Raw genomic sequence first — 22107 nt, 5'->3', positions numbered from 1 at the left:
TCAAAAGTATTTTCATGTATAAAATAGATCTGCATTGTTACAATAAGCAGGTTTGCTGGACATGGTCACACACTCCTGTAATTTCAGTGACTCAGGAGGCTTAGGAAGGTGGGTTGTTTGAGGGCAGCCTGGGCAACTTAGACCCTGTTTCAAAATAAAACATAGAAAGGACTGGGAATGGAGCTCAGTGGTTGAGCACCCAATCCCCAGTATGGGGGGAGGGGAGGCTTTCATTTAGTTGTACACGACGTCCAACAGAATATTTGGAAATCAGTTCTTTTTTGTTGAGAACTGGCATGTACTGCACGAAGTCTTGTTCCTTGTCTGCTGAATGGCAGTCCCTGTTGTTTCCCATTCATTACCATCATTGTGACCACTAAAGATGTCCCTACAGCATTTTGACACAAAACCAATGGCTTTATGGGTTCTAGAGGGCTGGAACAACTGAACTGCACTGGGAGATGCCACAGTTTTCCAGATGTCCCCAGACTGGAATAGGAGCCTATTATCTGTGCCTACTTGTGTCACACTGTCTTAGAGCCATGTGTTTGCTTGTTCAGACCCCTGCTTCTTGAGGATAGGTCCCACCTTCATTTCTTTTTCCCCAGTACCCTTCCTGAAAGTGGGGGCTGCTGGATAAACCAAGACAAGAAGCTTCATTTCTGCCAGCCACTTCTTGAGGTTCTGCCTCCAGTTCACCATTACAGCCTCTAAGAGGCTATCTAGAACATAGAAAGGCAGCTCACAAAGCACAAATTACAGTCAAAGGTATCCTCAAATCCAGAACGGCTGAAGAACACAGTCTACTTCTCAGTAAGTCCCACATGAACTTCTGCCCTCCAGCATGGGAATAGATTAGTGCTTCATCTCCGGTGAAGATGAAGTAGCTGGCTTGCTCTTAGGGATTGTATTAAAAAATATTTATCCTCAATGTGAGTGGTTGGAAACTGTATTCAGGCCTGTTGCTTCCCTCTCTCTGATTCTCTCCAAGTGGGAGGGAGCTGGCACTTGATCTGAAGTTGTGCCTCTCTTCACACATTGTGGTGTATTTGCTGGACTGATTTTTTTTTTTAATTGAGGTAATTTTCATACCATCAAATTCAGCACTGTAAAATATACTTTAGTAGTTTTTAGTATATTCTACTACATTGTGCAAACATTACTGCTATCCACTTCCAGAACATTTTATCACCTCAACAAGAAACCTTGAACCTATTAGCAGTTAGTCCCAATTCCCATTTTATTCATCCCATAGCAACCCACTAATATGCTTCCTATTTCTATAGATTCACCTGCTCTGGATCTTTCGGCTAAATAGCTTCATGTAAAATTCTTACATACGTGTATGAATATATAACAAGGAATTCCACTATTATGTATGGTCATAACACACCATTTCTTGAAAATCCAGAAAAAGTAAAGGGTTTTTATGTTTTAAAAAATAATTAAATGGGCTGGGATTGTGGCTCAGCGGTAGAGCACTTGTCTAGCATGTGCAAGGTCCTGGGTTTGATCCTCAGCACCACATAAAAATAAATGAATAAAATAAAGGTATTGTGTCAACTACAACTAAAAAAATATTTAAAAAATAATTAAAATAAATGGCAAATAATATGTAGCATTTTTTTGGTTTCTTTCACTTAGTGCAATATGTTCAAGGTTCATCTGTGTGGTTGTGCCTATCAGTACTTCACTTCTGTTGATGATTGAGTAATTGTAAGAATATTCATTCATCATCTGATTGACTTGAATCTTGAAAATGAATCTTGAAATGGCTTGCTCCATCTTCCTTGTCTTTGTGTATTCACTTCACTCAAAGGTCTCCTCAACCTCAAAACCAACCACAAAACCAAGAGAAACATTTAAGAGGGGAGAGGCTGTCCTTTTCCTCTGGGAAGACTGTCTTAGCAAGTCCAGCTTACCCTGTGGTCTGCTATACCCAAGGCCATGTAAATCAGTGTCCTTGGCCAGAAAGGAAATTCACCCCACCCCTTTGTTTGGTCCCTTCTATCTGTGATCCCAAACAACAGCCACTCTGTGCAGCACCTCCTTCCTACCCTGTCAGCCCAAAACTTCACTTCAGAGGTTGCATATTGTCCGTAGCAAGTTGTAGGGATTATTGGTCAGAACCAAGCCAGCCCTGAATTTTACTTTTGTCATAAGTCTTCCTGAGCTGCTCTCTGGTGGTGCTCAGCACAAACTATCAAAAACAGGGTCCTGATGACCTGAACTTACCCTAAGTTCCCAGCCTTGGCTGCTTATCAGAGCCGGCTACCGATCTCAGATCAGGGACCCAGGCTCCCTCCTGAGAGATGCTGGTGCAGTAGGCTTGTAACAGGTGGGAAAGCATCCATGTTTTACTTCTTCAAGTGATTGGTTCTAACATGCAGCTTTGAGAACCACTGTCTTCCTCTATTTGTCCTTTTCTTGTCACCATGACAGAGGGCCCAGTGCCCAGAATGGTAGTCCAACTGTGGAGCAGCTGTGGAGGTCTGGTCCAAATCTTTTGTCAAGGAATGTGATTTGGCTTCTGTTTTGGGAAGGGAACTGGGAGTAAGGCACAGTCTACCCAGAACATATCTTTCTGCAGGTCTAAATCCGTATTCTCAAGGGCCCTGCCACATTCATCCTTTCTCATGAGGACTATAGCCTGAGAGTATTAGATGCCTTATCTCTCCAACCAAACTTAAGCCACCTGAGAGGTAAGGCTTTGTGTTCCTCAAATCCTCCAGAATGCCCATCACAGCACACAGGGGACTAAGTACAATGGGTTCATTGATGCCATCTTGTGCAGGAGCAGAGTTTCATCTATCTGGAATATGTTAATTGGATAACTTTAAGTGTTTGGATTCTGAATATGAGGGTCAATCTAAATTAAAGCCAGATAAGAGGTGCCCCAAATAGCTTGGCAGGGAGAAAAATCCAAGACTTCACATTTTTTTTTTTTTAGGCAAAAGCCATCCACTAAAAAACAAAACAAATCAAATTAAAAAAAAAAAAAAAAACCCATCCACTCAAAAGTGCCCTTTTAAAAGTTCTCCAGTAAGCTGTTGAGTCTCAGGCTCATGTGTATGAGACTGCATGCCCTTGTGAAAGAAGTAATTCATTCTAAAACTTACTCTGGCCAGAGCTAACCAGGGGCCTGAGGCAGTGGCTGGGTTCTGTGATAGTGAATGGGACAGAAGAATAATGCATCTTGGGAGTGTAGGTGGAAGAAGGGCTGTAATCAGGCCCAGGCTGCTCAGATTGCAGCCTCCATATATGGGTCCTTTGTAAGCTGTGTGCCAGGGGCACACCTGCACCTCTTACCTCCCACCTAGTAAGCTGCTCAGCCCAGCTGCTACATGCCAGCAGGACCTTGCTGCCCATGGCAAGGTTGTTTCATGACAGCCACAACAGCTCTTGTGCTACTTCTCTGCCTACCTAGTCTCCATCACTGATGGGTTTTACACAGGCGGGTGGACAGGCAGATACCACTGGTCTTAGAGCTTTCTCTGGACCCCCAATGCCTCCTCTAAAACTAAGGAAGGCCTGGATCAAAAAGTCCCATGTTTCATTCACTCAAATTCACCTTTGGAGTTTTGGTATATCCATGAACCATGTGTACTTTTTATTTATCTTGAATTCATTTTTTTTTTTTTTAAGTACCAGGGATTGAACCCAGGGGCACTTAACCACTGTGCCACAGCCTCACCCCTTTATAAATATTTTACTTAGAGATAGGATCTCGCTGAGTTGCTAAGTGCCTCCCTCAGTTGCTGAGGCTGGCTTTGAACTCACCATCCTCCTTCCTCAGCCTTCCAAGCTGCTGGGATTGCAGGCATGCTCCACCACGCCTGGCTTTTTATCTTGAAATGTCCTACTTTCTTTAAATATGCAGTCAGCACTCCACATGCACAGGTTCCACATTCATCACAGATTCAACCAACCTTGGATAGAAACATTGAGGAAAAAAAATGCCTCTGTACTGCACGTGCACAGGCTTTCCTCATTATTCCCTGAACAATACAGTATGACAATTATTTACTTAGCATTTACTCTGTATTAGGTATTAAGTAGTCTAGAGATGGATTGAAATATTGCAAGAAGATGCCTAGAGGTTCTAAGCAAATACTAGGTCATATTATATAAGATTTGAGTATGGCCAGTTGGTCTTGAAATGAAACCCTTGCACATATGAAGGGATGCAGATATGGATGTTTTTCATTTTAAAAGAAACTTAAAGTCATTACTTTGAATGAAAAATAGTCAATTTCCTTAAATACAAGCAAAATAACAATAAATACAAGAACAACGTAAAGTGATGAAATTGTGGGGAGACCATGAGCTCATAGAAGTCTGAAGCCTGTGGCTCTTTGTTGGACGGTGAATATACGAGGGAGCCCAGGATCCTGATCTGAGTGTTCCACAGCTGACTCATGAGCACCCAGGGCTGGGAATCCGAGAGTAAGTTCTGGCAAGCAGGGCTTCATTTTGGATCACAGGATCAGCCTGGGCTGGGAGGGACATTTGCACAAAAGACACTTGCACAAAACGGGCATCCCCAATGTCTCAGAGAGATGGAGTAATAGAAATGTAAGGGAGAATCACATGCATGCAATCATTTAATGCTGTGCTCCCAAACACTAAAACCTGGAATCGCATACCTTATATATTCCTATACTGCTGCACACTTTGGGCTGATTACTGACAATATCATATTAAATGACAATTTTAGCTAAAAGGCAAGAAACATGGTATTGCTGATATATTTGCAGAGGTTGTTTGAAGAGCTGGGCAAGGCTTGCTTGTTCTACCCATATTGGCTTTTGAGATCTCAACGTAGGAGCTGCTGCTAGAACTGCAGCTCAAGGATAGTGAACAGATTAGGCAGTGTGTGGAGTGAGATTACTTTCTACTAGATGGCCGATTTTGCACACATTTCTGTTCCAGAGACCAATTACCAGGGGATTTCAAGGATAGAATCAAGTTTCATTTATTATAAAATATAGGCATTAGTGGAAAATGTTCTAAGCAAACTAGTGATTTCTATCATCAATTACAGAATTTCCTCTGGTCATTTGATGGCATCACTGATGAATTTAAACTTCAATTTAAGCTTGATTTTTAAAGTTCCCTTCCTTTTCTCCCTACGTGACAGCCCATGACGCCAAGCACATCACAAATTCCTACAAACACGTACATCTTGACACACCAAGGTTGGTTCAACCTTAAGAAGCATTTAGAATACAGCATGGATGAGGAGACTGGAACAAGGTCTGGAATAGGACACATCTATGACTGATTCTGTTCTGGACCACTGATGTGTGTCATTTCATTTTCAGAGTTTCCATAATTACAGCAATGATCTCTGAAAGACTTTTGTCTACACTGATTTGGATGAAGTTTTCTGGAGGTGATGGGGGCTCCAGAGTATCAAACTGGGACTGTAATAATGCAGGCGGCATAAAATGTTCTTTTCTTTGGTGTAAGCGTCCAGAGATGACCTCAAATGACCCGCTCAGATGGACCACCAAGAGCTGCACCTCAGCTGGCTTTTCTTCCTCTCTCGACTTCCCAGACTTCAGAGGTGCACCATTTTTTCCTCGAATTAAGATGTCTCTGTATGTTTTCTTTAAGGCTGAACAGGCTAGAACCACATGCTGTCCTGAGGTTACATCTCTGTTTAAGAAAGGAAGGAAAGAAAGGAGGGAGGTAGGGGGCTAAATAATTAAGACATTTAAAATAATCAGTCTTTTTTTTTTTTTTTTTAAACCTAGGGTTGCTTAACCACTGAGCCACATCCCCAGCCGTTTTTCTTTTTTTTAGATTGTTTTTAAAATTGTTTTTATTATTTTTATGTGGTGCCGAGGATCAAACCCAGTGCCTCATGCATGGTAGGCAAGCACTCTACTACTGAGCCATAACCCCGGCCCCCACCAGCCCTTTTTAATATGTTAGAGACAGCGTCTTGTTAAGTTGCTGAGGCTGACTTTGAACTTGTGATCCTCCTTCTTCCTGAGCTTCTGGGATTACAGGTGTGTACCACCATGCCTAGCTAAAATAATCAGTCTTAATTCTAGGTGGAGGGCTCCAGTTTTACTTCTCTGTCAGTGAAAAATGTCAGAAAATGCAAGTTAAGAATCAAGCGTACCTGGCTTTGGGTTAAAGATCTTCCACTAGTCAACAGAAGAATCTCAGACAAAAGTATTTACTTCCTGGGGGGTCAGTTCATCATCTGTTAATTGGGACTACCCACATTAACTGCTATAGAGCTGTCCTAAGGGAAAATAATTTTGCTTGATATGCCTGGTATACAGAAGAGCTCAGTGTTGCTGACTGCTCCTATGGATGCAGGACATGCTCAGCCTCAGTGTATGGACATGAGCCGCTGGCATGTACCTGTGCAATGCAAATGGTTGGATCAGGTCCTCTGCAGGACATTTAGTGATTTGCACTCCACAACTGGCTTCTCCCCATCCACATTCTGCAGCATGGTGTGAAGTGTGGGAGTAGTTGCCAGTGCAGAGCTAGAGAAAAGGGCAGAAGAGAGCATCAGTCCCTGTAGTGGGCAAGGTGAACAGGATGGGAGAAGTTTCCAGGGATGTACCAAGGAGAAAACTGGAGCCAGAAGTAGAGGCAGTATAACTGAGCACCAGTAAGGGGAGACCTGTGTGGCCAGAGACCACACAAGAGAGTGAACCATGGTTCCACTGGGCTACAGTGTGTGGCTGGCATTCATCTTGGGGCTAGGCTGTGACTAGAGTTAAGAGGTGAGGGTAAATGCTGGTGTAAAAATCTGTAAAAATGCTGGTAAAAATCTGATAGAAAGTTAAGGGGCCTTCCTTTGATATTATGGCCAAGTCGAACTGGGACCCACTGGATGGAATGTGCTGAGAACCCAACCTACAGGCTCAGCCATAGGGTCTGCCCCACAGCCATGGTGTGAGCTTGTTTATTCTCAATCTAGAGGTCTGGTCTAGGCCCTCCTGAGGATTGTCACTTCTGCTTTGATTACTGGTCAGTATTACAGTAAAGAAACTCTGACATCAATAGATGGGCAGGAGTTCTCTACAGTAAAACCCTAAGCCCAGCCATGTCAATAGGGTGTGAAAAGAGCAAGTTGAATTTCTAATCATAAGTATACTCTAACTTCATATGGTCCAGATGGTATTAATTTGATAAAATATGACTTCATCTTAGAAAGTCAAACCCATTTCCTGCCTTTTATCCTTTACCAGTCCCAACCAGAATTTCCAGTGGGGTCAGGCCCCAGGTGGAAGGATCTTGTTAGAGGCATGATAGAGAGCTGGATAATGCAGGTCTCTCCAATCCTGGTGGACAATTATGTGTTGACTTACAAATGACCCCAGTCTTTCCTGATTGTCACAACTTAAAAGGGAGAAAAAGTAATGGCTAAGATAGGCTATAGCATCTTCTTCTCTCTTCCAAGTCCTTGAATTATTACATAACTTAATGTGTGATTTAGCCTACTCTTGGAAGTGTATGTAATTACACATTCACATAGAAGAAGGGTGGCATCAGTTAAAATTTTGTAAGGACTTACTGTATATTAGTCATTTTAGAACATAATCCATACATCATTTTATTTCTCACAATAATCTGTGAGTAGGAACTATATTTATCCCCATTCTACAGATTAAGAAACAGGCGTGGAAACTGAATGGCTGTCAAGACTGCCAGCTAGAAATTGTGGAGCTGGTGGGAGATCTGTCCCCAGAGCCCAAATAACGTATGTGCTGTCCATGGCTCGTTGATATCCGTGTTCGTTACTTGAAAGGAGTGGACTCTATTTCTGGGATCCTTTATCATTACCTGGTTGTGACTTGTGACCACTGTCTTTTCTCATGCGAGTTTTTACTTTCTGGCTGATGCCAAAGCCCTATGGTCTCTTACCTTAGTAAAATGTCATGCAAATTGCAAAGCCATGGAATCCTGTCCTGAAATTAAAACAGACACAAATTGACTTCCAGGTATAGTTTGTACAGAAACAACTATGTCATATTCACAGATGTTAAGACCCAGTTGTTTCGAGAAGTAGGTCATATACCAGGGAGAGGGGCCAAGTCAGTGGGCCATTAACCACAGAAACATTTTCTTGGTTTGGGTGTCAGTGACTCTTTTATAACAATAAAAATTGCCTTAAGGCACCATTAATTATCTACCCCTGAAAATCCCCATGGTGTATGTTTTCCCTTGTTCTGGTATGCTGACACATCTCTTGCTGCTTTCCTTACATATCTCAAATGCAAAGGGGTATTCACACATACCCTATGCCAATCTTTGAACTTTCCAAAACAAAACTCTGTTCAGATAAATAAATTGTGAGAAATTTGTATGTTTGCTAAAGAGAAAATGGAGGAAGTTTACACAGCAAACTGTAGTGTCTCACAAAGAAATCCTTTTAGACATGGTTCTCTCCTCCTTCCCAGAGTACATCCTGATTATTGGCCATAGTGCCAATGAAAAATAAAGATGAAAAAGTTTTTTTAAATCATTTATTCAGCTGGGTATTTCTATGCCACTACAGTATGCATTTGGGAGTTAGGTGGGGCTCTGGTTTCTCCAGGATGCCTTTTCCCACCTTGGCCCAGAGGAGTCACCAGATTCTTTGCTGCTTTTGAGTCCAGAGGGTACAAATATGTTTTCTTTTCCATATTTTGTTACTGGTGGCAAATATTTGTAATAATTACAAAGGCAGCCATCAAAAAAAACTAAGGGTATCTTACTTTATGTAAAGATAACAAAGTATGTAAAGATAACATAAAGTAAGATACCTGGGCTATGTGTTTTATATAAGGCTTATAGCCTCCTCCCCCATCTCTTCAGGGACACCAGATAACAGCCCTGCCTTCCTGGCCTTGGGCAGCTTCAAAACCTGGGGAAGGAGTTATTCCAGTTTAGTTCAATCTTGCTACTTTGATTCTAACACCTGAGATTTTCTCATTTTGCTTTAGACTTTGGTCAAGCCTTAGGTCATTTTAATTTTCTCTTGATCTTTTCCACGAGGAGCCTTTTCAGCTCCCCAGCTCTGAGCCAGTACCTTTGGCTCCCAGATTCTGCCCCGAGGTCAGGCTTTTCCTACTTCTTATTCAGAGTAATTCAGTGTTCAGTGACTGAAAGTTTATTCTACCAAGGCCATCACTTTGTGCTCAGCAAACCATAAACCCTCCTTAGAAAACTGTGCAGTATAAATGTTTTTTCTTCATCAAACAAATTAATTTTTCAAAGCATTGTGTGCTAAAGTTGGGTTGAGGATCCTGGAAGATTTGCTAATCATAGACCTCTAAGACTTTACTTTCATGAACACACTTCACCCAGTGATCTTGGGAGTTCAAATGCAATAGCTACAAAATTCATACAAGGTAGAAATCAAAGGAAAACAGCTCTGTCATTTATACCAATTATATCCTAAGGGACAACAGCTACAAAATTCATAAAAAACATTATTTAAATTACAATAGCTATTCCTATGTATACACATTGTAGCTTAAATGGATTCAACAAATGAAACATCAGTTTATGCCAACACTTGTCTAAGTGCCTTTAGTGAACAAGTGTGGTCATTTGTAGATGCAATAACAAGATGATGAGGACTACCAGCTCCCAATTTGCAGACCACAAGAACTCTGTTAATGAAATTAGAAATATGGAGAGATTCTTGGAGACTCTTGGAGAAGAGCATATATATTTAATGTTTTTTATTATCAAGATTCTACAGGACATCATTCTCAGAAGCTAGATGTTCTAGAGAATCTGCTAGGAAAAAAAGTTGGAAGGGCTACATAAATGTAGCCCAGAAATGCAATTTAAAACTATAGTTGCAAAACAGAATTTTCTTGGGCTTGGTGGGAAGCAGGAGGGAAGGTGTCAAAGATTTTAGGAAACAGGGAGAATGAGCTGGGCTGACTGAAATGTGCAGTATTTTGTGATGAAAAATTGCTCCTGGGCAGAGGCTGCCAGTTGAAGCACCAATTTGGATTTCCATCTTCCTTCATTTATTTACAAGTGGGGATTATGTGTTTAATGGGCCCTAGACACTGTTCTGGGTCCATACTCTAGACATGATCACTCTGAATTTGAGTTACTTTGTTTTGTTTTTGGTGCTAGGGATCTAGTCCAGGGCTGTGTTGCTAAGCAAGTGCCACATTTCTGAGGTACATTCCAGCCCTTGAGTTAACTTCTAAGGCACCATTCGACTCCACAGTTCTAAATTCCTGTCTTTCTTGCATTCCCCTTGTGATTAGCAAAGTTTTCCTACCACATTTATGGACTAGTGGAGATGAAAAAGATAACATTATTTTTATAAGCTGTTTTTTTTTTAAACATACATATTTTCTAAAGCAGCTCCTTTAACAGAAAGCTGTAACAAAGTAGGGAGATAGGGCCTTGAAGCCTCATGCATGAGGATGAGGATTCAACCTCTTTCCTGCTCCCCATCCCCCACCACTCTTAACCTTTTTCTTTCCATTTAACCAACCCAGATTCACTTCTTGAGAATCACATATTTTGTGAATTATCAAAGGTCATTAACCTAACAGGAAAAGTATGACCTTTAAGGTTAGAGAGACTCCCTTCGCTGGGTGGCTTTGCTCCAGTTATTAAACTTCTCGGTGCCTCTCTTTTTTTCACCTGAAAAATGGGTATCATATAATTTAGTGAGCTGCTTTGGGATTTAAATAAGAAAACAAATACAATTTCACTTTAAACATGATTTAAGGGTTGAAATTAACTTTGAATCTTCAAGAGTTTTAATTTGTGAATTTATAGACACTGGAATTTAATTTCACAAATGCTGACTATTAATAATGAGCAAAGCACCAAATTGAGCATTGGGGATACAAACATGAGTGACATGGTTCCTGTTCTCATAGGAATCACAGCTTGATGGAAGAGACAGATGAACAGATGAGCTGTAGGGCAAGGGCAGTGATGAGGGTGTGAAAGAGATGCTAAGGGCCACAGCTACACAGTATGGAGAGTGGTGGATTTTGATAAGGCCTCCAGAAGAACAAATCTTGAAGGATAAGGAAGATTTCAACTGGAGAAGGACCTGACAAGCAGAGGGGAGGGGTGATCTGAGACTAGGAGCATAAAGATGTATCCTGAGAACTGGAGAAAAGAAAAGCAGCTACTTAGCTCTGGGAGCAGAGTCTGGAGAGCTGAGTGTAGGAATGTCAGGAGATGCTGATTCACTAGCCAAGATCTAAGTGACCTGCTAAGGAATTCAGACCTTATTATAGGGGCAGGAGGAAGAACTTGGATGTGTGAGCTCCACATTTATGTTCCTGATGTCTGTGAATAAAGGGAAAGATCTATTTACAGATGAAGAAACTGGGACCAGAAGGAGAAGCAAATACCCAGAGCAATGTACCTACCCTCTGAACAGATACCTTGGACAGCATAATAAATAACAAGTGTCAAACCCACAAAAAATGTCTTAGAGGAAAGAGAGGAGGAAACAACTCAGGTTTGCATTCCTGTCTGCTGGTTCTGATGTTCAAGGTCATGTCACTCTCCATAGTCCCCACATGCAATGATGGGAAAGGTACGGGGCACCCCTACCCCCAGCCCAGGGCTCAGAGGGAGCACAGTAAACCTTCTTCCAAGAGTTAAGTCAGAACATCAGGAGGCCACAGGTTTCCTTGGTCTATAGTTTCAGTGCTCTGATGGACACAAATAGAGAAAGTGCCTTCTGGAAGTGATGGGTCTTTGGAGAAGAGGAAGAGATGGTAGAGGGTATCAGCTCTGTTGGGGGAAAGGGGAAGGAAGGGTGGAAAGCGTATGAGGGGAGGAGGGGAGAAGGGTTGGTTTTTACCTGGTACAGAAATTAAGTACACAAAGGAAAGGATGCATGTATAAAGAACACCCCCCCCCACACACACACAAAGGGAAAACTACAAAATTCAATTAGTAAATATTTTTGAGGAAACCAAGGGTGATATATCTGTGGAAAAAAAATTGGTACTTTGCAGATTTCTTTTAATACTGGGACAAATATTACATTTACAGTAAGGAGAATTATTATTTTTAAAAGCTCTCTTTTCCTTTTTTTTTTTGGTACCAGGGATTGAACCTTAACCACTGAGCCACATCCCTAGCCCTTTTTTATATTTCATTTTGAGGCAGGGTCCCGTTGAGTTCCTTAAGGCCTCACTAAGTTGCTGCATCTGGCTTTAAACATGTGATCCTCCTGCCTCAGCCTCCTGAGCCACTGTAAAAGCTCTCTTTTTCAAACAGACCTTAAAGTCTACTTGGGTATCACCGTGGGACAGCACGGTGACGCATGGAGGAGATGCGCTGATTGAGAGCTTTGAAATTCTTTATTGATACCATCATCATCATTCTAATCAGTTTTCCCAGCCTGGGGGGAATATCCTTCCAGGCTGTCACTGTCCATGGAGCTTTGTGCAATGATGAAAATGTTCTAGATCTGTATTGTTCAATAGGGTAGCCACATGTGGCTCTTGAGGTCATAAAATGTGACCAGTTCAACCCAGAACTGGATTTTACATTTTATTTCATTTTAATTACTTAACAATTAAATGGCCTCAAGGAGCCCTTGATAGTTCAACTTAGATCTTAGCCCTGAGCTCTCTGAGCATAAAACATCCCCAAATTCCCCTAGAATTCATCAAGTCAAACCTGTGCCTCAGCTTCTGACACTGTAGTTTGATCCACATGGTACAGCTCCTCAGCACAGCATCACAGGACTAGTTACCAGGGCAACCAGAGGGCACAGGGCCAGCACAGCTGTGACCCACACTTTCACTCCTAGACTCCCTCAGCTCTTGTCAAGTATGAAAAACACCCGCTGTTCTTCCTCCTTGTATCTGAGGTTGGTGTGCTTCTCTCTAAGGATGGCTGACTTGCAGTTGCTCTTGGATACATTCAGAAAGTGCAGAGCTCCTCCTTATCCATGGCTTCACTTTATAAGTGTTCAGTTACCCAGTTTACCATGGTCTAAAAATTTTAAATGTAACTCATAAACAAAAATTCACAAGTTTTAAATAACTTTTATTATAGCATATTGTTATAACTGTTCTATTTTGTTATTAGTTACTGTTAATCTCCTATCTTGCCCAATTTATAAACTAAACTTTAACTTAGATATGCACAGGAAAACATCATCACACAGAGTGTGGTACTACCCATGGTTTCAGGCATCTACTGAGGTCTTGGAATGTACTCCCCATGGGTAAGGGGGCACCACTGTAACCTGTGTTTCTTCCAGTGGCCACTGGAAGAAAAGGGCAGGGACAGCTTTTCTCCTGTATACAAATTCCTTTTCTGGATTCTACCTACCCCATTCAGAGAGCCTACTGAACAAGCATCATTGGTAAACAACAGTGATGCCTGTTCAATGATTTTTAAAACCCATCTGTTTAGGCCAGGAGTGGTGGTGCACGCCTGTAATCTCATAGGCTCAGGAGGCTGAGGCAGGAGGATCACAAGTGCAAAGCCAACCTCAGAAACTTAGCAAGGCTCTAAGCAATTTAGTGAGACCCTGTATCTAAATAAATAAATAAACAAGACTGAGGATGTGGCTCAGTGGTTGAGTGCCTCTGGGTTTAATCCCTGTTACAAAAACAAAAACAAAAACACAACAACAACAAAAAACCCATCCATTGTAGCTCAGAGGCAGAGTGCTCACCTAGCATGCATGAGGCATTGGGTTCGATCCTCAGCACCACATAAAAATAAAATAAAAGGTATTGTGTCCACCTATAATTAAAAAATAAATATTTTTAAAAAACCCATCCATTGGGTTGCTTTGCTTTGTTACCTTTTATGTCACTCACCAAAGAGAAACACAAAATAATACCAGCACAATTACACTCTGAAATAATGATTTACTTTATGTGTGTGGATCTGTGTGTAACACTAGAAATAGTAATAAAAAAGTGATATTTATTGGATGCTTTGGGCACTATTCTGCACATATTTTTCTTATTATTTCATTTAATTCTTCCTAGAACCCACTGATATAGGTCCTGTTACCATTCTAAATCTACAGGAAGAAAATAAGGCACCAAGATGCTGATCCATTTTCTGAAAGTCACAGAGCGTGGTGTTGGGTCCAGGTTGTCTATATTGTTTATTATTTCTAGTATGATATCAATATTATTTAAATTATTACCCTGTGTCTCTTTCATAGTTTCCTTGCCCCATGTCCCATATCTTCTAAAATCAGATGTTGCAAACGTCATTTTGCTGGCTCAAGGCTTGAACCATTGCAAACTCAAGTGACACTTCCTAAAACAGGGAGAAGTGCCAAAGAGTTCTCTAGAACAGCTGAATAATGGTTGTGACTCTCACCTTTCAAGGCAGAGCAAAGGGAGATGATGAAATTGGAGGGTGAGCTGAGGCCAATGAAAAGTAAAACAAGCGTTGGTCTTTGGCCAGTTCCATTTGTTCCTGCCCTTTGGACACATTTAGCCCAGGGAGTAAGATGTGCCTTGCTGCTGTGTGGATGGACCCAGCTCTTGACCTGGCCCTCTCACTCTCTCTTGAATTACTGTTCCTTCAGCTGGTGAATTCAAGAGTTTGTAATTCCAGTTTGAGAAAGACTCTTTGGGATGTAACCTCATGACTGTGCATAAAGGACTGTGCCATTCATTCACACATTCATGCACTCCAAAACATGCCATAAATATTTTCTGACATTTACTCTGTGTCAGGGCTAGGGTTACAATGGTTAACAGATAAATCCACAGTCCCTGCCCTTTTGGGGGTAAAGTCTAGTTGTAGAGATGATTAATCACATTCTCACACTAATATTTGCTGAGGTGCGACTGGGACAAGGACAACAGGTATATGGTGTTCTGAGAGTTCGTCATGGAGGCTTCAGAGGTTGGTCAGGGAGGGCTTTGCAGAGGCAGTGGTATGGGAGCTGAGATCTGAAGGATGAGCAGGTTCACTCTGGGAAGAGGAAAGGAAGTGCATTCCTGGCAGAAGTGGATACACAGGTCCTTCAGGGAGGGGCATCGTAGCAGGAGGGACTGAGAGGATGGCTCACAGCATCTAAAATAAGTTGGAGGCGGGTGGGCATGGAGGCCAGCCTGCACATGTTTAGGAATTTAGGTGTTTGACCTGGACTTTGAGAGCAGTAGGAAGCCGTTAAAGGATCTCAGGCAGGGATGACATGGCTACAGCTGAATTTTCAAGATCACTCTGGCCTTGGGGTGGTTGTCAGAGTCTAGTGATGGTGGTTGGCTGATCGGGCCTGGGAGAAAATGAGGAACTTCCCCTTGTTTGTGACACAGGGGACCTCTGCCTTCTCAGGGAGGCTCTACATTCTGCAGACTAATACCTGGCAGCAAGGTGTTGTGGCAGACCCTTCCCAAGCCGGGGCAGAGGGTGACACTGCTCCTAGTGCTAAGCTTACAGGGAGGGTCAGGGCCAGAGCTAACAGGTGCAGGACCCACCATGCAGCTGGCTCTTTGGAGCGCCCATCCTCTGGTTATCTCATGACTGAGGAACTCCACTACACCAAGCACGATAGAGATCTCAACACCAGGTGGAGTATGCGTGTTGGACACAGAGAGCCAAAGTTACCTGGTCATTCAATGGTATCCCTTTCTCCATCTTCATTCGATTTTCCTTTGGATGATAGTCATCTGCATCATAGAATTTCCATCCCAGCTTAAAGAACAAAGGAAAAGAGAGTATGTGGCAGGCAGTAGGGCTATGTTACTAACGGGCAGTGTGGAAACAACACTGTTACCTTCCTCCCCATTGTAGGTGCCAGGACATCCCCCATAGACACACCAGGGAAAAGCCCCCCCCCCCCCCCCCGTTCATTCACCACTATTCATAATTACCAAGGAGAAAAACTGTCTTGCTACAATGGTTCCTAAGCCATGCAGAGGTGTCTGGTTCAAAATCACCATAGGCCAGAAGAAAGGGGGGAAAGCAAAGGGACAAGAACATAATGGGACACACAGTTGTTAGAACAGGTTACCTCGGATGCCAGCAGGGCGCCCACTGTTGATCTGTGGAGAGGACACAGATGTTCCAGTTACTGCCCTCCCTCAAAGTATGCAGCACTTCCTTCCTCACAAGGATGCCTCGGAAACAGGTGTCTGGGCAGCCGTGCTAAAGTGCCAATCCCTGTGTGATGCTAAAGTGATGTCCTTCCTGTTTTCTAGGAATGCCTTTGAAGAAATAGTTAACCAGTTGCTATTGTTTGTTTTTCAAAAGGCAATATATCAGATTTCATTAAACCTCTGAAGTTTTTTTTCCCCCCTTCAATAATCAGTGCTCTGGTCTGTATTGTAAAAGAAAATACTGAATTAATAAAATGATAAAAATTCTGCTGAGGAAATTGGAGGGAGGAGTCTGATGAGGGATTTAAGCTCTAACTGCATCCATGCAAAGTTCAGTGGGCATACAGAAGCACTGGGGCTTAAAAGAGACAATCTTAAGGGCCAGGCATGGTGGCACACACCTGTAATCTTAGTGGTGCAGGAGGCTGAGGCAGGAAGACGGTGGGTTCAAAGCCAGCCTCAGCAAAAGTGAGATGCTAAGCAACTCAGTGAGACCCTGTCTCTAAATAAAATACAAAATAGGGCTGGTGATGTGGCTCAGTAGTTGAGCCCCCGAGTTCAATCACTGTTTACCCAACCCCCTTCCCTCAAAAAAAGACACTCTTAAAATAGAGGTCATGGGTCAATGACTCAAGAACAACCACCACTTGTGAAGATTGGGAGTTAAGGGCTGAGGTTGTAGCTCAGTAGTAGATCATATGCCTAGCAAGTGTGAGGCACTGGGTTTGATCCCCAGCACCACACAAAAATAAATAAAATAAAGGTATCATGTCCATCTACAACTTCAAAAAAAATGGAGTTAAATGCTCTCTGTGCACAACATCTGATAACAACTGTTGTACCCTAAAAAGCAGTGGGAGCTAGAGAAAAGGGCTCAGGGCTGGGAATGCAGAGGAACTCAAAAAAGGAGGTGTGGTCCATAACCACAATTCAGCCACAAAATGTCTGAGATCCTGGGAAAGTTGCCTGTTCCTCTAATCCTCAGTGTTCTCAAGGGACCTGAGGTACATAATTATCCTTTCACCTGTATTTTAATCAGTGAATATTGAGCACCTACTAGTTTCCACAATCCAATGGTGAGATCTCTGAGACATGGTCTCAGCCCTCTTGAGGCTCACAGTCTAGCGCCATGGGGAGGGATGGAGCCTGGCAGACAGTGATGCATCCAGTCATTTCTGGCTCTCAGTTTCTGAAGTGTTGCCCAAAGACTCTTTTTACTGTATTCTTACACCATTTTATTCTGCGATCTCTCAAGTTTTGCCAACCCCTACAATTACTTACTTGATTATTTTTATTTAATTACTTCACTTTTAAAAATTAAGTCTTTAAAGAAACACCTTTTCCTTCCCTTTTATAGGCATTGCTCACTTTAAATAGAAGGTAATAAAAAAGATGTATACAACCAAAACAAAACAATGTGACTAAGTTCTAGTTGGACACTTCTGCCTAACAAGGGTCTTGTCATTCTTTTTTTTTTTTAAAGAGAAAGAGAGAGAAAGAGAATTTTTTAATATATATTTTTTAGTTTTTGGTGGACACAACCTCTTTATTTTATTTTTATGTGGTGCTGAGGATCGAACCCAGCGCCCCACGCATGCCAGGTGAGCGTGCTACCGCTTGAGCCACATGCCCAGCCCTCTTGTCATTCTTTTGTTAAAGAAGTATCACAGAGTGTCAAAGGTACATTGGTATCAAACCAAGACTGGCTCCTTGATGTAAACAAAGGACTGAAGGAGAAACAACCCCTTTCCCATTATGTTTGCTCTACTGAATTCCACAGAGGTGGAATGCTGCAGACAGGTGGTGAATCACCAACCCAGGTGAACTCCATGCCTAATGAAGCCAGAGCTGTACACAACAGAAATCACATTTAAGACCAACTTAGATTAACCATGAATGAACATGTCAGCTGTCACTCATATTCTAAAAGGAAAGCCATGCAGATTCAGGTATAGATTGGCAGGAAGAAGATAGAAGGGAAAAGAAAAGCCACTGTCTGCTGCTCCATCCAAACCTCCTCAACCAGAAAATGGGGACTCTTGGACACACACCAGGGACCTAGTAGAAATCAGACAAAGTGAGTGCCCGCTTTGGTGGAGACTGGTCAGATCTAAGCATTACAAACAAAATGTCATGGCCCAAATGTCTCCCAGTGGGTCTAAATCAGGAATAAGGAACTTAAAAGACATCAGACTAGCAGGAAAAGGAAGGGATGCAGAATAAACATATTTGAAAGGACCACTTGATCCACCAAAGATGAGGGTGGCTTCACTAAGACTGTCAAAATATAAAGAAAGCTGGGCTGGGGATGTAACTCAGTTGGTAGAGTGCTTGCCTAGCTTGTATAATGTCCTGGGTTCAATCCCCAGAACCAAAGAAAAAATAAAAAACTAACAGTACTACTATTAAAATAGTTCATTCATTTATTCTTCAAGTCAGCAAATATTTACTGAGCACTTACTATCTGCTAGGCACTGCTTGGGACACATATCAGTAAATGAAAAAGATTTCATACATTGGTGGTGGTGGGGGGTGGACACAGTAAAAACATTAACTAGGTAAACTTCTTGACACCATTTTAAATGGAATCTTCCTGTTTTGAGACTATTGTTCTCTTAAGCCATTAGGCCATGGCAATTATTTTTCCAAATGTTATGAAGTATAATTAAAAATCCTGCAGGGCCCTAAGAGGAATTCATAGAAATCATCAAAGAATTCACTGCTGCTACATCCTAACGATAAAAAATAACAATTCTCAGTCATTTTATTACTCAGTCAGCAACATCTGACACATCTCTCTGATCTTTAGCCATCAGAGTGTTCTGGGCTCAGTCCTTTGCTAGTTTCTACTTCAATACTATCATGGTGATCTCAGTATCTCATGTCTTTAAATACATCCACGTGTCAGTGATTCCCACATTTTACATCAAAAGTCCTTTCTTCTTAACTCCAGACTTGGATATGCAATGATCCCTTGATATATCCACTGAATTAAAAGGCCCATCCAATGCACCATATCCTACACTGAGATTTGTGTGTTTTACCAGGACTGAACCCACGGTGGTTTTACATATGCTAAGCAAATGCTCTACCACTGAACCACACCCCCAGCCCACACACTGTATAGGTGTCCTTAATTTATCCTTTGCCATACTAGAATCTAAACTTTTTGAGGACAGGAATTTCATCTGTCTTGTCTACTATGTGACACTGACATAAAGACTGAGCTCAATAAATAGTTACTGAGTACATTATAAGCTGTAAATAACATGATTCAGACACCTCTCATCTGACTCAAGGCTCACACTTTGCTCAAGTTCATAAAGTCAGGCAGCATGAGATCTAAGACCTAGGACTCAGATCTCACTACATCACAGTATGACAATAATTTTATACATTCTAGTTTCTTCAAATCATAGGACAGCTAGGGATTTTCAAATTGTTTTACTTTGGGGGGGGGGCGGTGGAGGGAAAGGCTGGGGCTCAAAGGCCAGGCATGTACTTTATTACTGAGGGTCCTGGGCTCTATGTTTTATTTCAATTTCAATATAAGATTTCCTGTCTTTGAGGTTCAAAACATCAAGATAATTTTGGAAAGCTATAATTTACTTCCTGGAACAAAAGCCTTTAACACACTTCTGACCAAATAGGTAGTTTGTGATTCAGAAAATTCTAGAAGGATACTGTTAGGCCTTAGAAAGCTATTTTCTTAAGTTCTGTCTTTGCTGCTTGTCGTTGGATATTGCAGTAGGTAGGATTTTTTTTTTTTTTTGGGGGGGGGTTGTTTTTTTTAATAAAAGACACAGATTTTGGTTTTATCAGGAAGCCAAAAGCTAATCCCCAAACGGGCCAGCAGCTTGGCTGGGTAGAATCTGCATATTTTCCAGAGTTCTCTCCAAACTCCCAGGAGCCACCCTCCATATTAACAGGGTCTCTTTTCATTTTAACTTGATAAATACTGATCAAAGAAAGGGGGAAACACCAGATCTTCACGTTCACTGAACAAAACCAAATCAGAAAAGTCCACAAACTCACACAAGGGGGCAGCAGTCCGCCCAGTTCGACAAACGTCTGAAAGAGGCTGGGACGTGGGCTCTGCAGGCTCCGGCCCTGACTGACAAAACGTCCCAACCCCGGGCATTCAGAGCCTCCTGAGATGTGGAGTGGAACCGCCGTCCCTCACGTTGGTAACCTGTCAATCACTCTGCCCAAGCGGCCTCTTTACAAGGGGCTCCTGACCCCGGCCGGCGTGGCTAGAGCCTGGGTTTTATACGCAGAGACCCAAGGTCTCCCGTGGTCCCGGGCCGGGGCTTAGGCGGGCGGGTTGGAAGGTGGACAAGCAGGTGCCACGGGCTCCCAGGGCCTTCGGGTCCCCGCCCGGCCGACCACGGCGCCCGCCTCCCCACCAGGTGCCCCTGCACCCGGCCTCCTGGACCTACTTTCCGGAGCCGCTTACGCCCATCACGAGCAGCGCGCCGGGCGCCGCCATGGCTCCAACAGGGCTCCTTCCAGTCGCCTTCCGGGCTCCGCCGGCCGGCGCCAGAGCGTGGACCCGCCCCCGCCCGGCCGCGCGGCCTCCTCCTCCTCCCTCTCAGTGCGTGGGGCTCGCCGCATCCTGGGTGCGTCCCGCGGGCCCCTCTGCGCTCCCCGCGCTCCCCGCGCCCCACCGCCGAACGGTGAAGCGCCTCCGGCAGCAGGGAGCGGCTGGACCACCGCCTCCTGCAGCGGCCGCTCCTGCTCTTCCTCCACCGGTGGAAACGGCAACCACCCATTCATTTATAAAAAATATACTTGTAAAAAGAATAAACAAATCCACGCTTTCACATACCAAGAGGCAATAAAACAACTCTGCCAAACACTCTCCATCTCCAGTGTAGATGGAAATCAATATTTTATGAAATTGGGATCGTGCTGTACATTGTTTTGTGACCTGGACTTTTGTTTCCGTAAATATTTCGGAGATGATTTTCGGTGTCAAATATAGAGTTGGCCATATTAGCGTATGTAATGGCTGTATGGCCCTGCTATTTAATCTAGCTCTTGTCAGGGAAATTACTTAAGAGGAAGGAACACCCCCTTTTAAGTGCCCGTTTGCTTTAAAACGATGTCTTAATTATGCATCATTTACAATATTTGATTAAAAGCCCTTCTAAAGACATTTTGCACGACCTCCTTTGTTTATCAAATAGCTGTTACTCTATGTCTTAGAAAACAAGAAGACATAAAAACAGTTACTTATGACTATTTCAATTATCCCTGCCTGACTTTATTTTTTATACTTAGCCTGAGTGGATGAGATTTCTGATAGGGAGTTACAAAGACAAAGAGACAGATCCTTACAGTTCAGTTATGGTCAATTAACTTTTTTTTTAAACATCTACAATCTGCAGGTTGATATAATATTAATATTCATTAAGAGCTGAATATTACCCCCCAGGCACTCCTAGGCTGGTAAGAGAAATAGATGTATAAAATAAATACAGTCATGTGTTGTTTTACCAGCTCAGTGCAAATAAAAATAAAAATAATTTCATATTTCTCTCAATGTTCAAATCATAAATGATTAGCAGAAAGTCTGGTTATTCACTCTGTTTTTCACTCCCAAGGTATGTTTAAAGACTACAGCGAAGACATTTTGTTGCACCTCCTTTGTTTACCAAGTTCACATTCCTCTGTGTCCTAAAAAAAAAAATTAAGGAGACACAAAAGCAACCATCTAATGACAATTGCAAGTAGTTCAGATGGTGGCAGGAAATAGCCTACTCAGGTTGAATAATTTGAAGAGGGTTTAACAAAGGGACTATATAAAGAGATATGGGTAGGGTCAGAAAAAGCAACAAGGAGCAGCCTCTTGGTCTTAGTAACTGAGGAGAGATGTAGTTTCCAAGGGGGAAAAAGAGAGAGAGAAGGAGAGAGAGGAGAGTGTACTCAAGCTGTCCAGATGCTTTATGGATAGAGGTGTCTAATAGGACTCCATCTCTAGAAGGGAAGCAGACCATCCTCTTGACCCAGAAGAATGGGGATCAGGGAAATAAATGACCTCCCAACCCCTCTCCTT

General features: G+C 42.5%; 1 protein-coding gene across 4 annotated transcripts; it reads right to left on the bottom strand.

The window, feature by feature from the left end:
- Nucleotides 1–4950: 4950 nt before the first annotated feature.
- Idnk (IDNK gluconokinase) lies at nt 4951–20616 on the bottom strand. Of its 4 annotated transcripts, none has more exons than XM_046462425.2 (5): nt 20489–20613; nt 15965–15995; nt 15559–15645; nt 7897–7940; nt 4951–5661 (listed from the first exon to the last, which is right to left on the bottom strand). In XM_046462425.2, exons 1-5 carry the CDS (start codon nt 20536–20538, stop codon nt 5310–5312), a joined length of 564 nt encoding a protein of 187 aa, XP_046318381.1. In that variant the 5' UTR covers nt 20539–20613; the 3' UTR covers nt 4951–5309. The 4 variants fall into 4 exon arrangements, with proteins under 4 accessions (XP_046318381.1, XP_046318383.1, XP_046318384.1 ...); XM_046462427.2 differs by having other exon boundaries at nt 15965–16157; nt 20489–20602; XM_046462428.2 differs by lacking the exon at nt 20489–20613 and adding an exon at nt 20085–20426.
- Nucleotides 20617–22107: the final 1491 nt, after the last annotated feature.

This window comes from Marmota monax, unplaced genomic scaffold (assembly GCF_021218885.2).
Source record: "Marmota monax isolate L192 unplaced genomic scaffold, Marmota_monax_Labrador192_F-V1.1 WCK01_AAM20220418_F8-fsc00336, whole genome shotgun sequence".
Taxonomy (NCBI): domain Eukaryota; kingdom Metazoa; phylum Chordata; class Mammalia; order Rodentia; family Sciuridae; genus Marmota; species Marmota monax.
The sequence above is the reverse complement of the archived record's forward strand: the minus strand, read 5'-3'. Positions and strand labels throughout refer to the sequence as shown.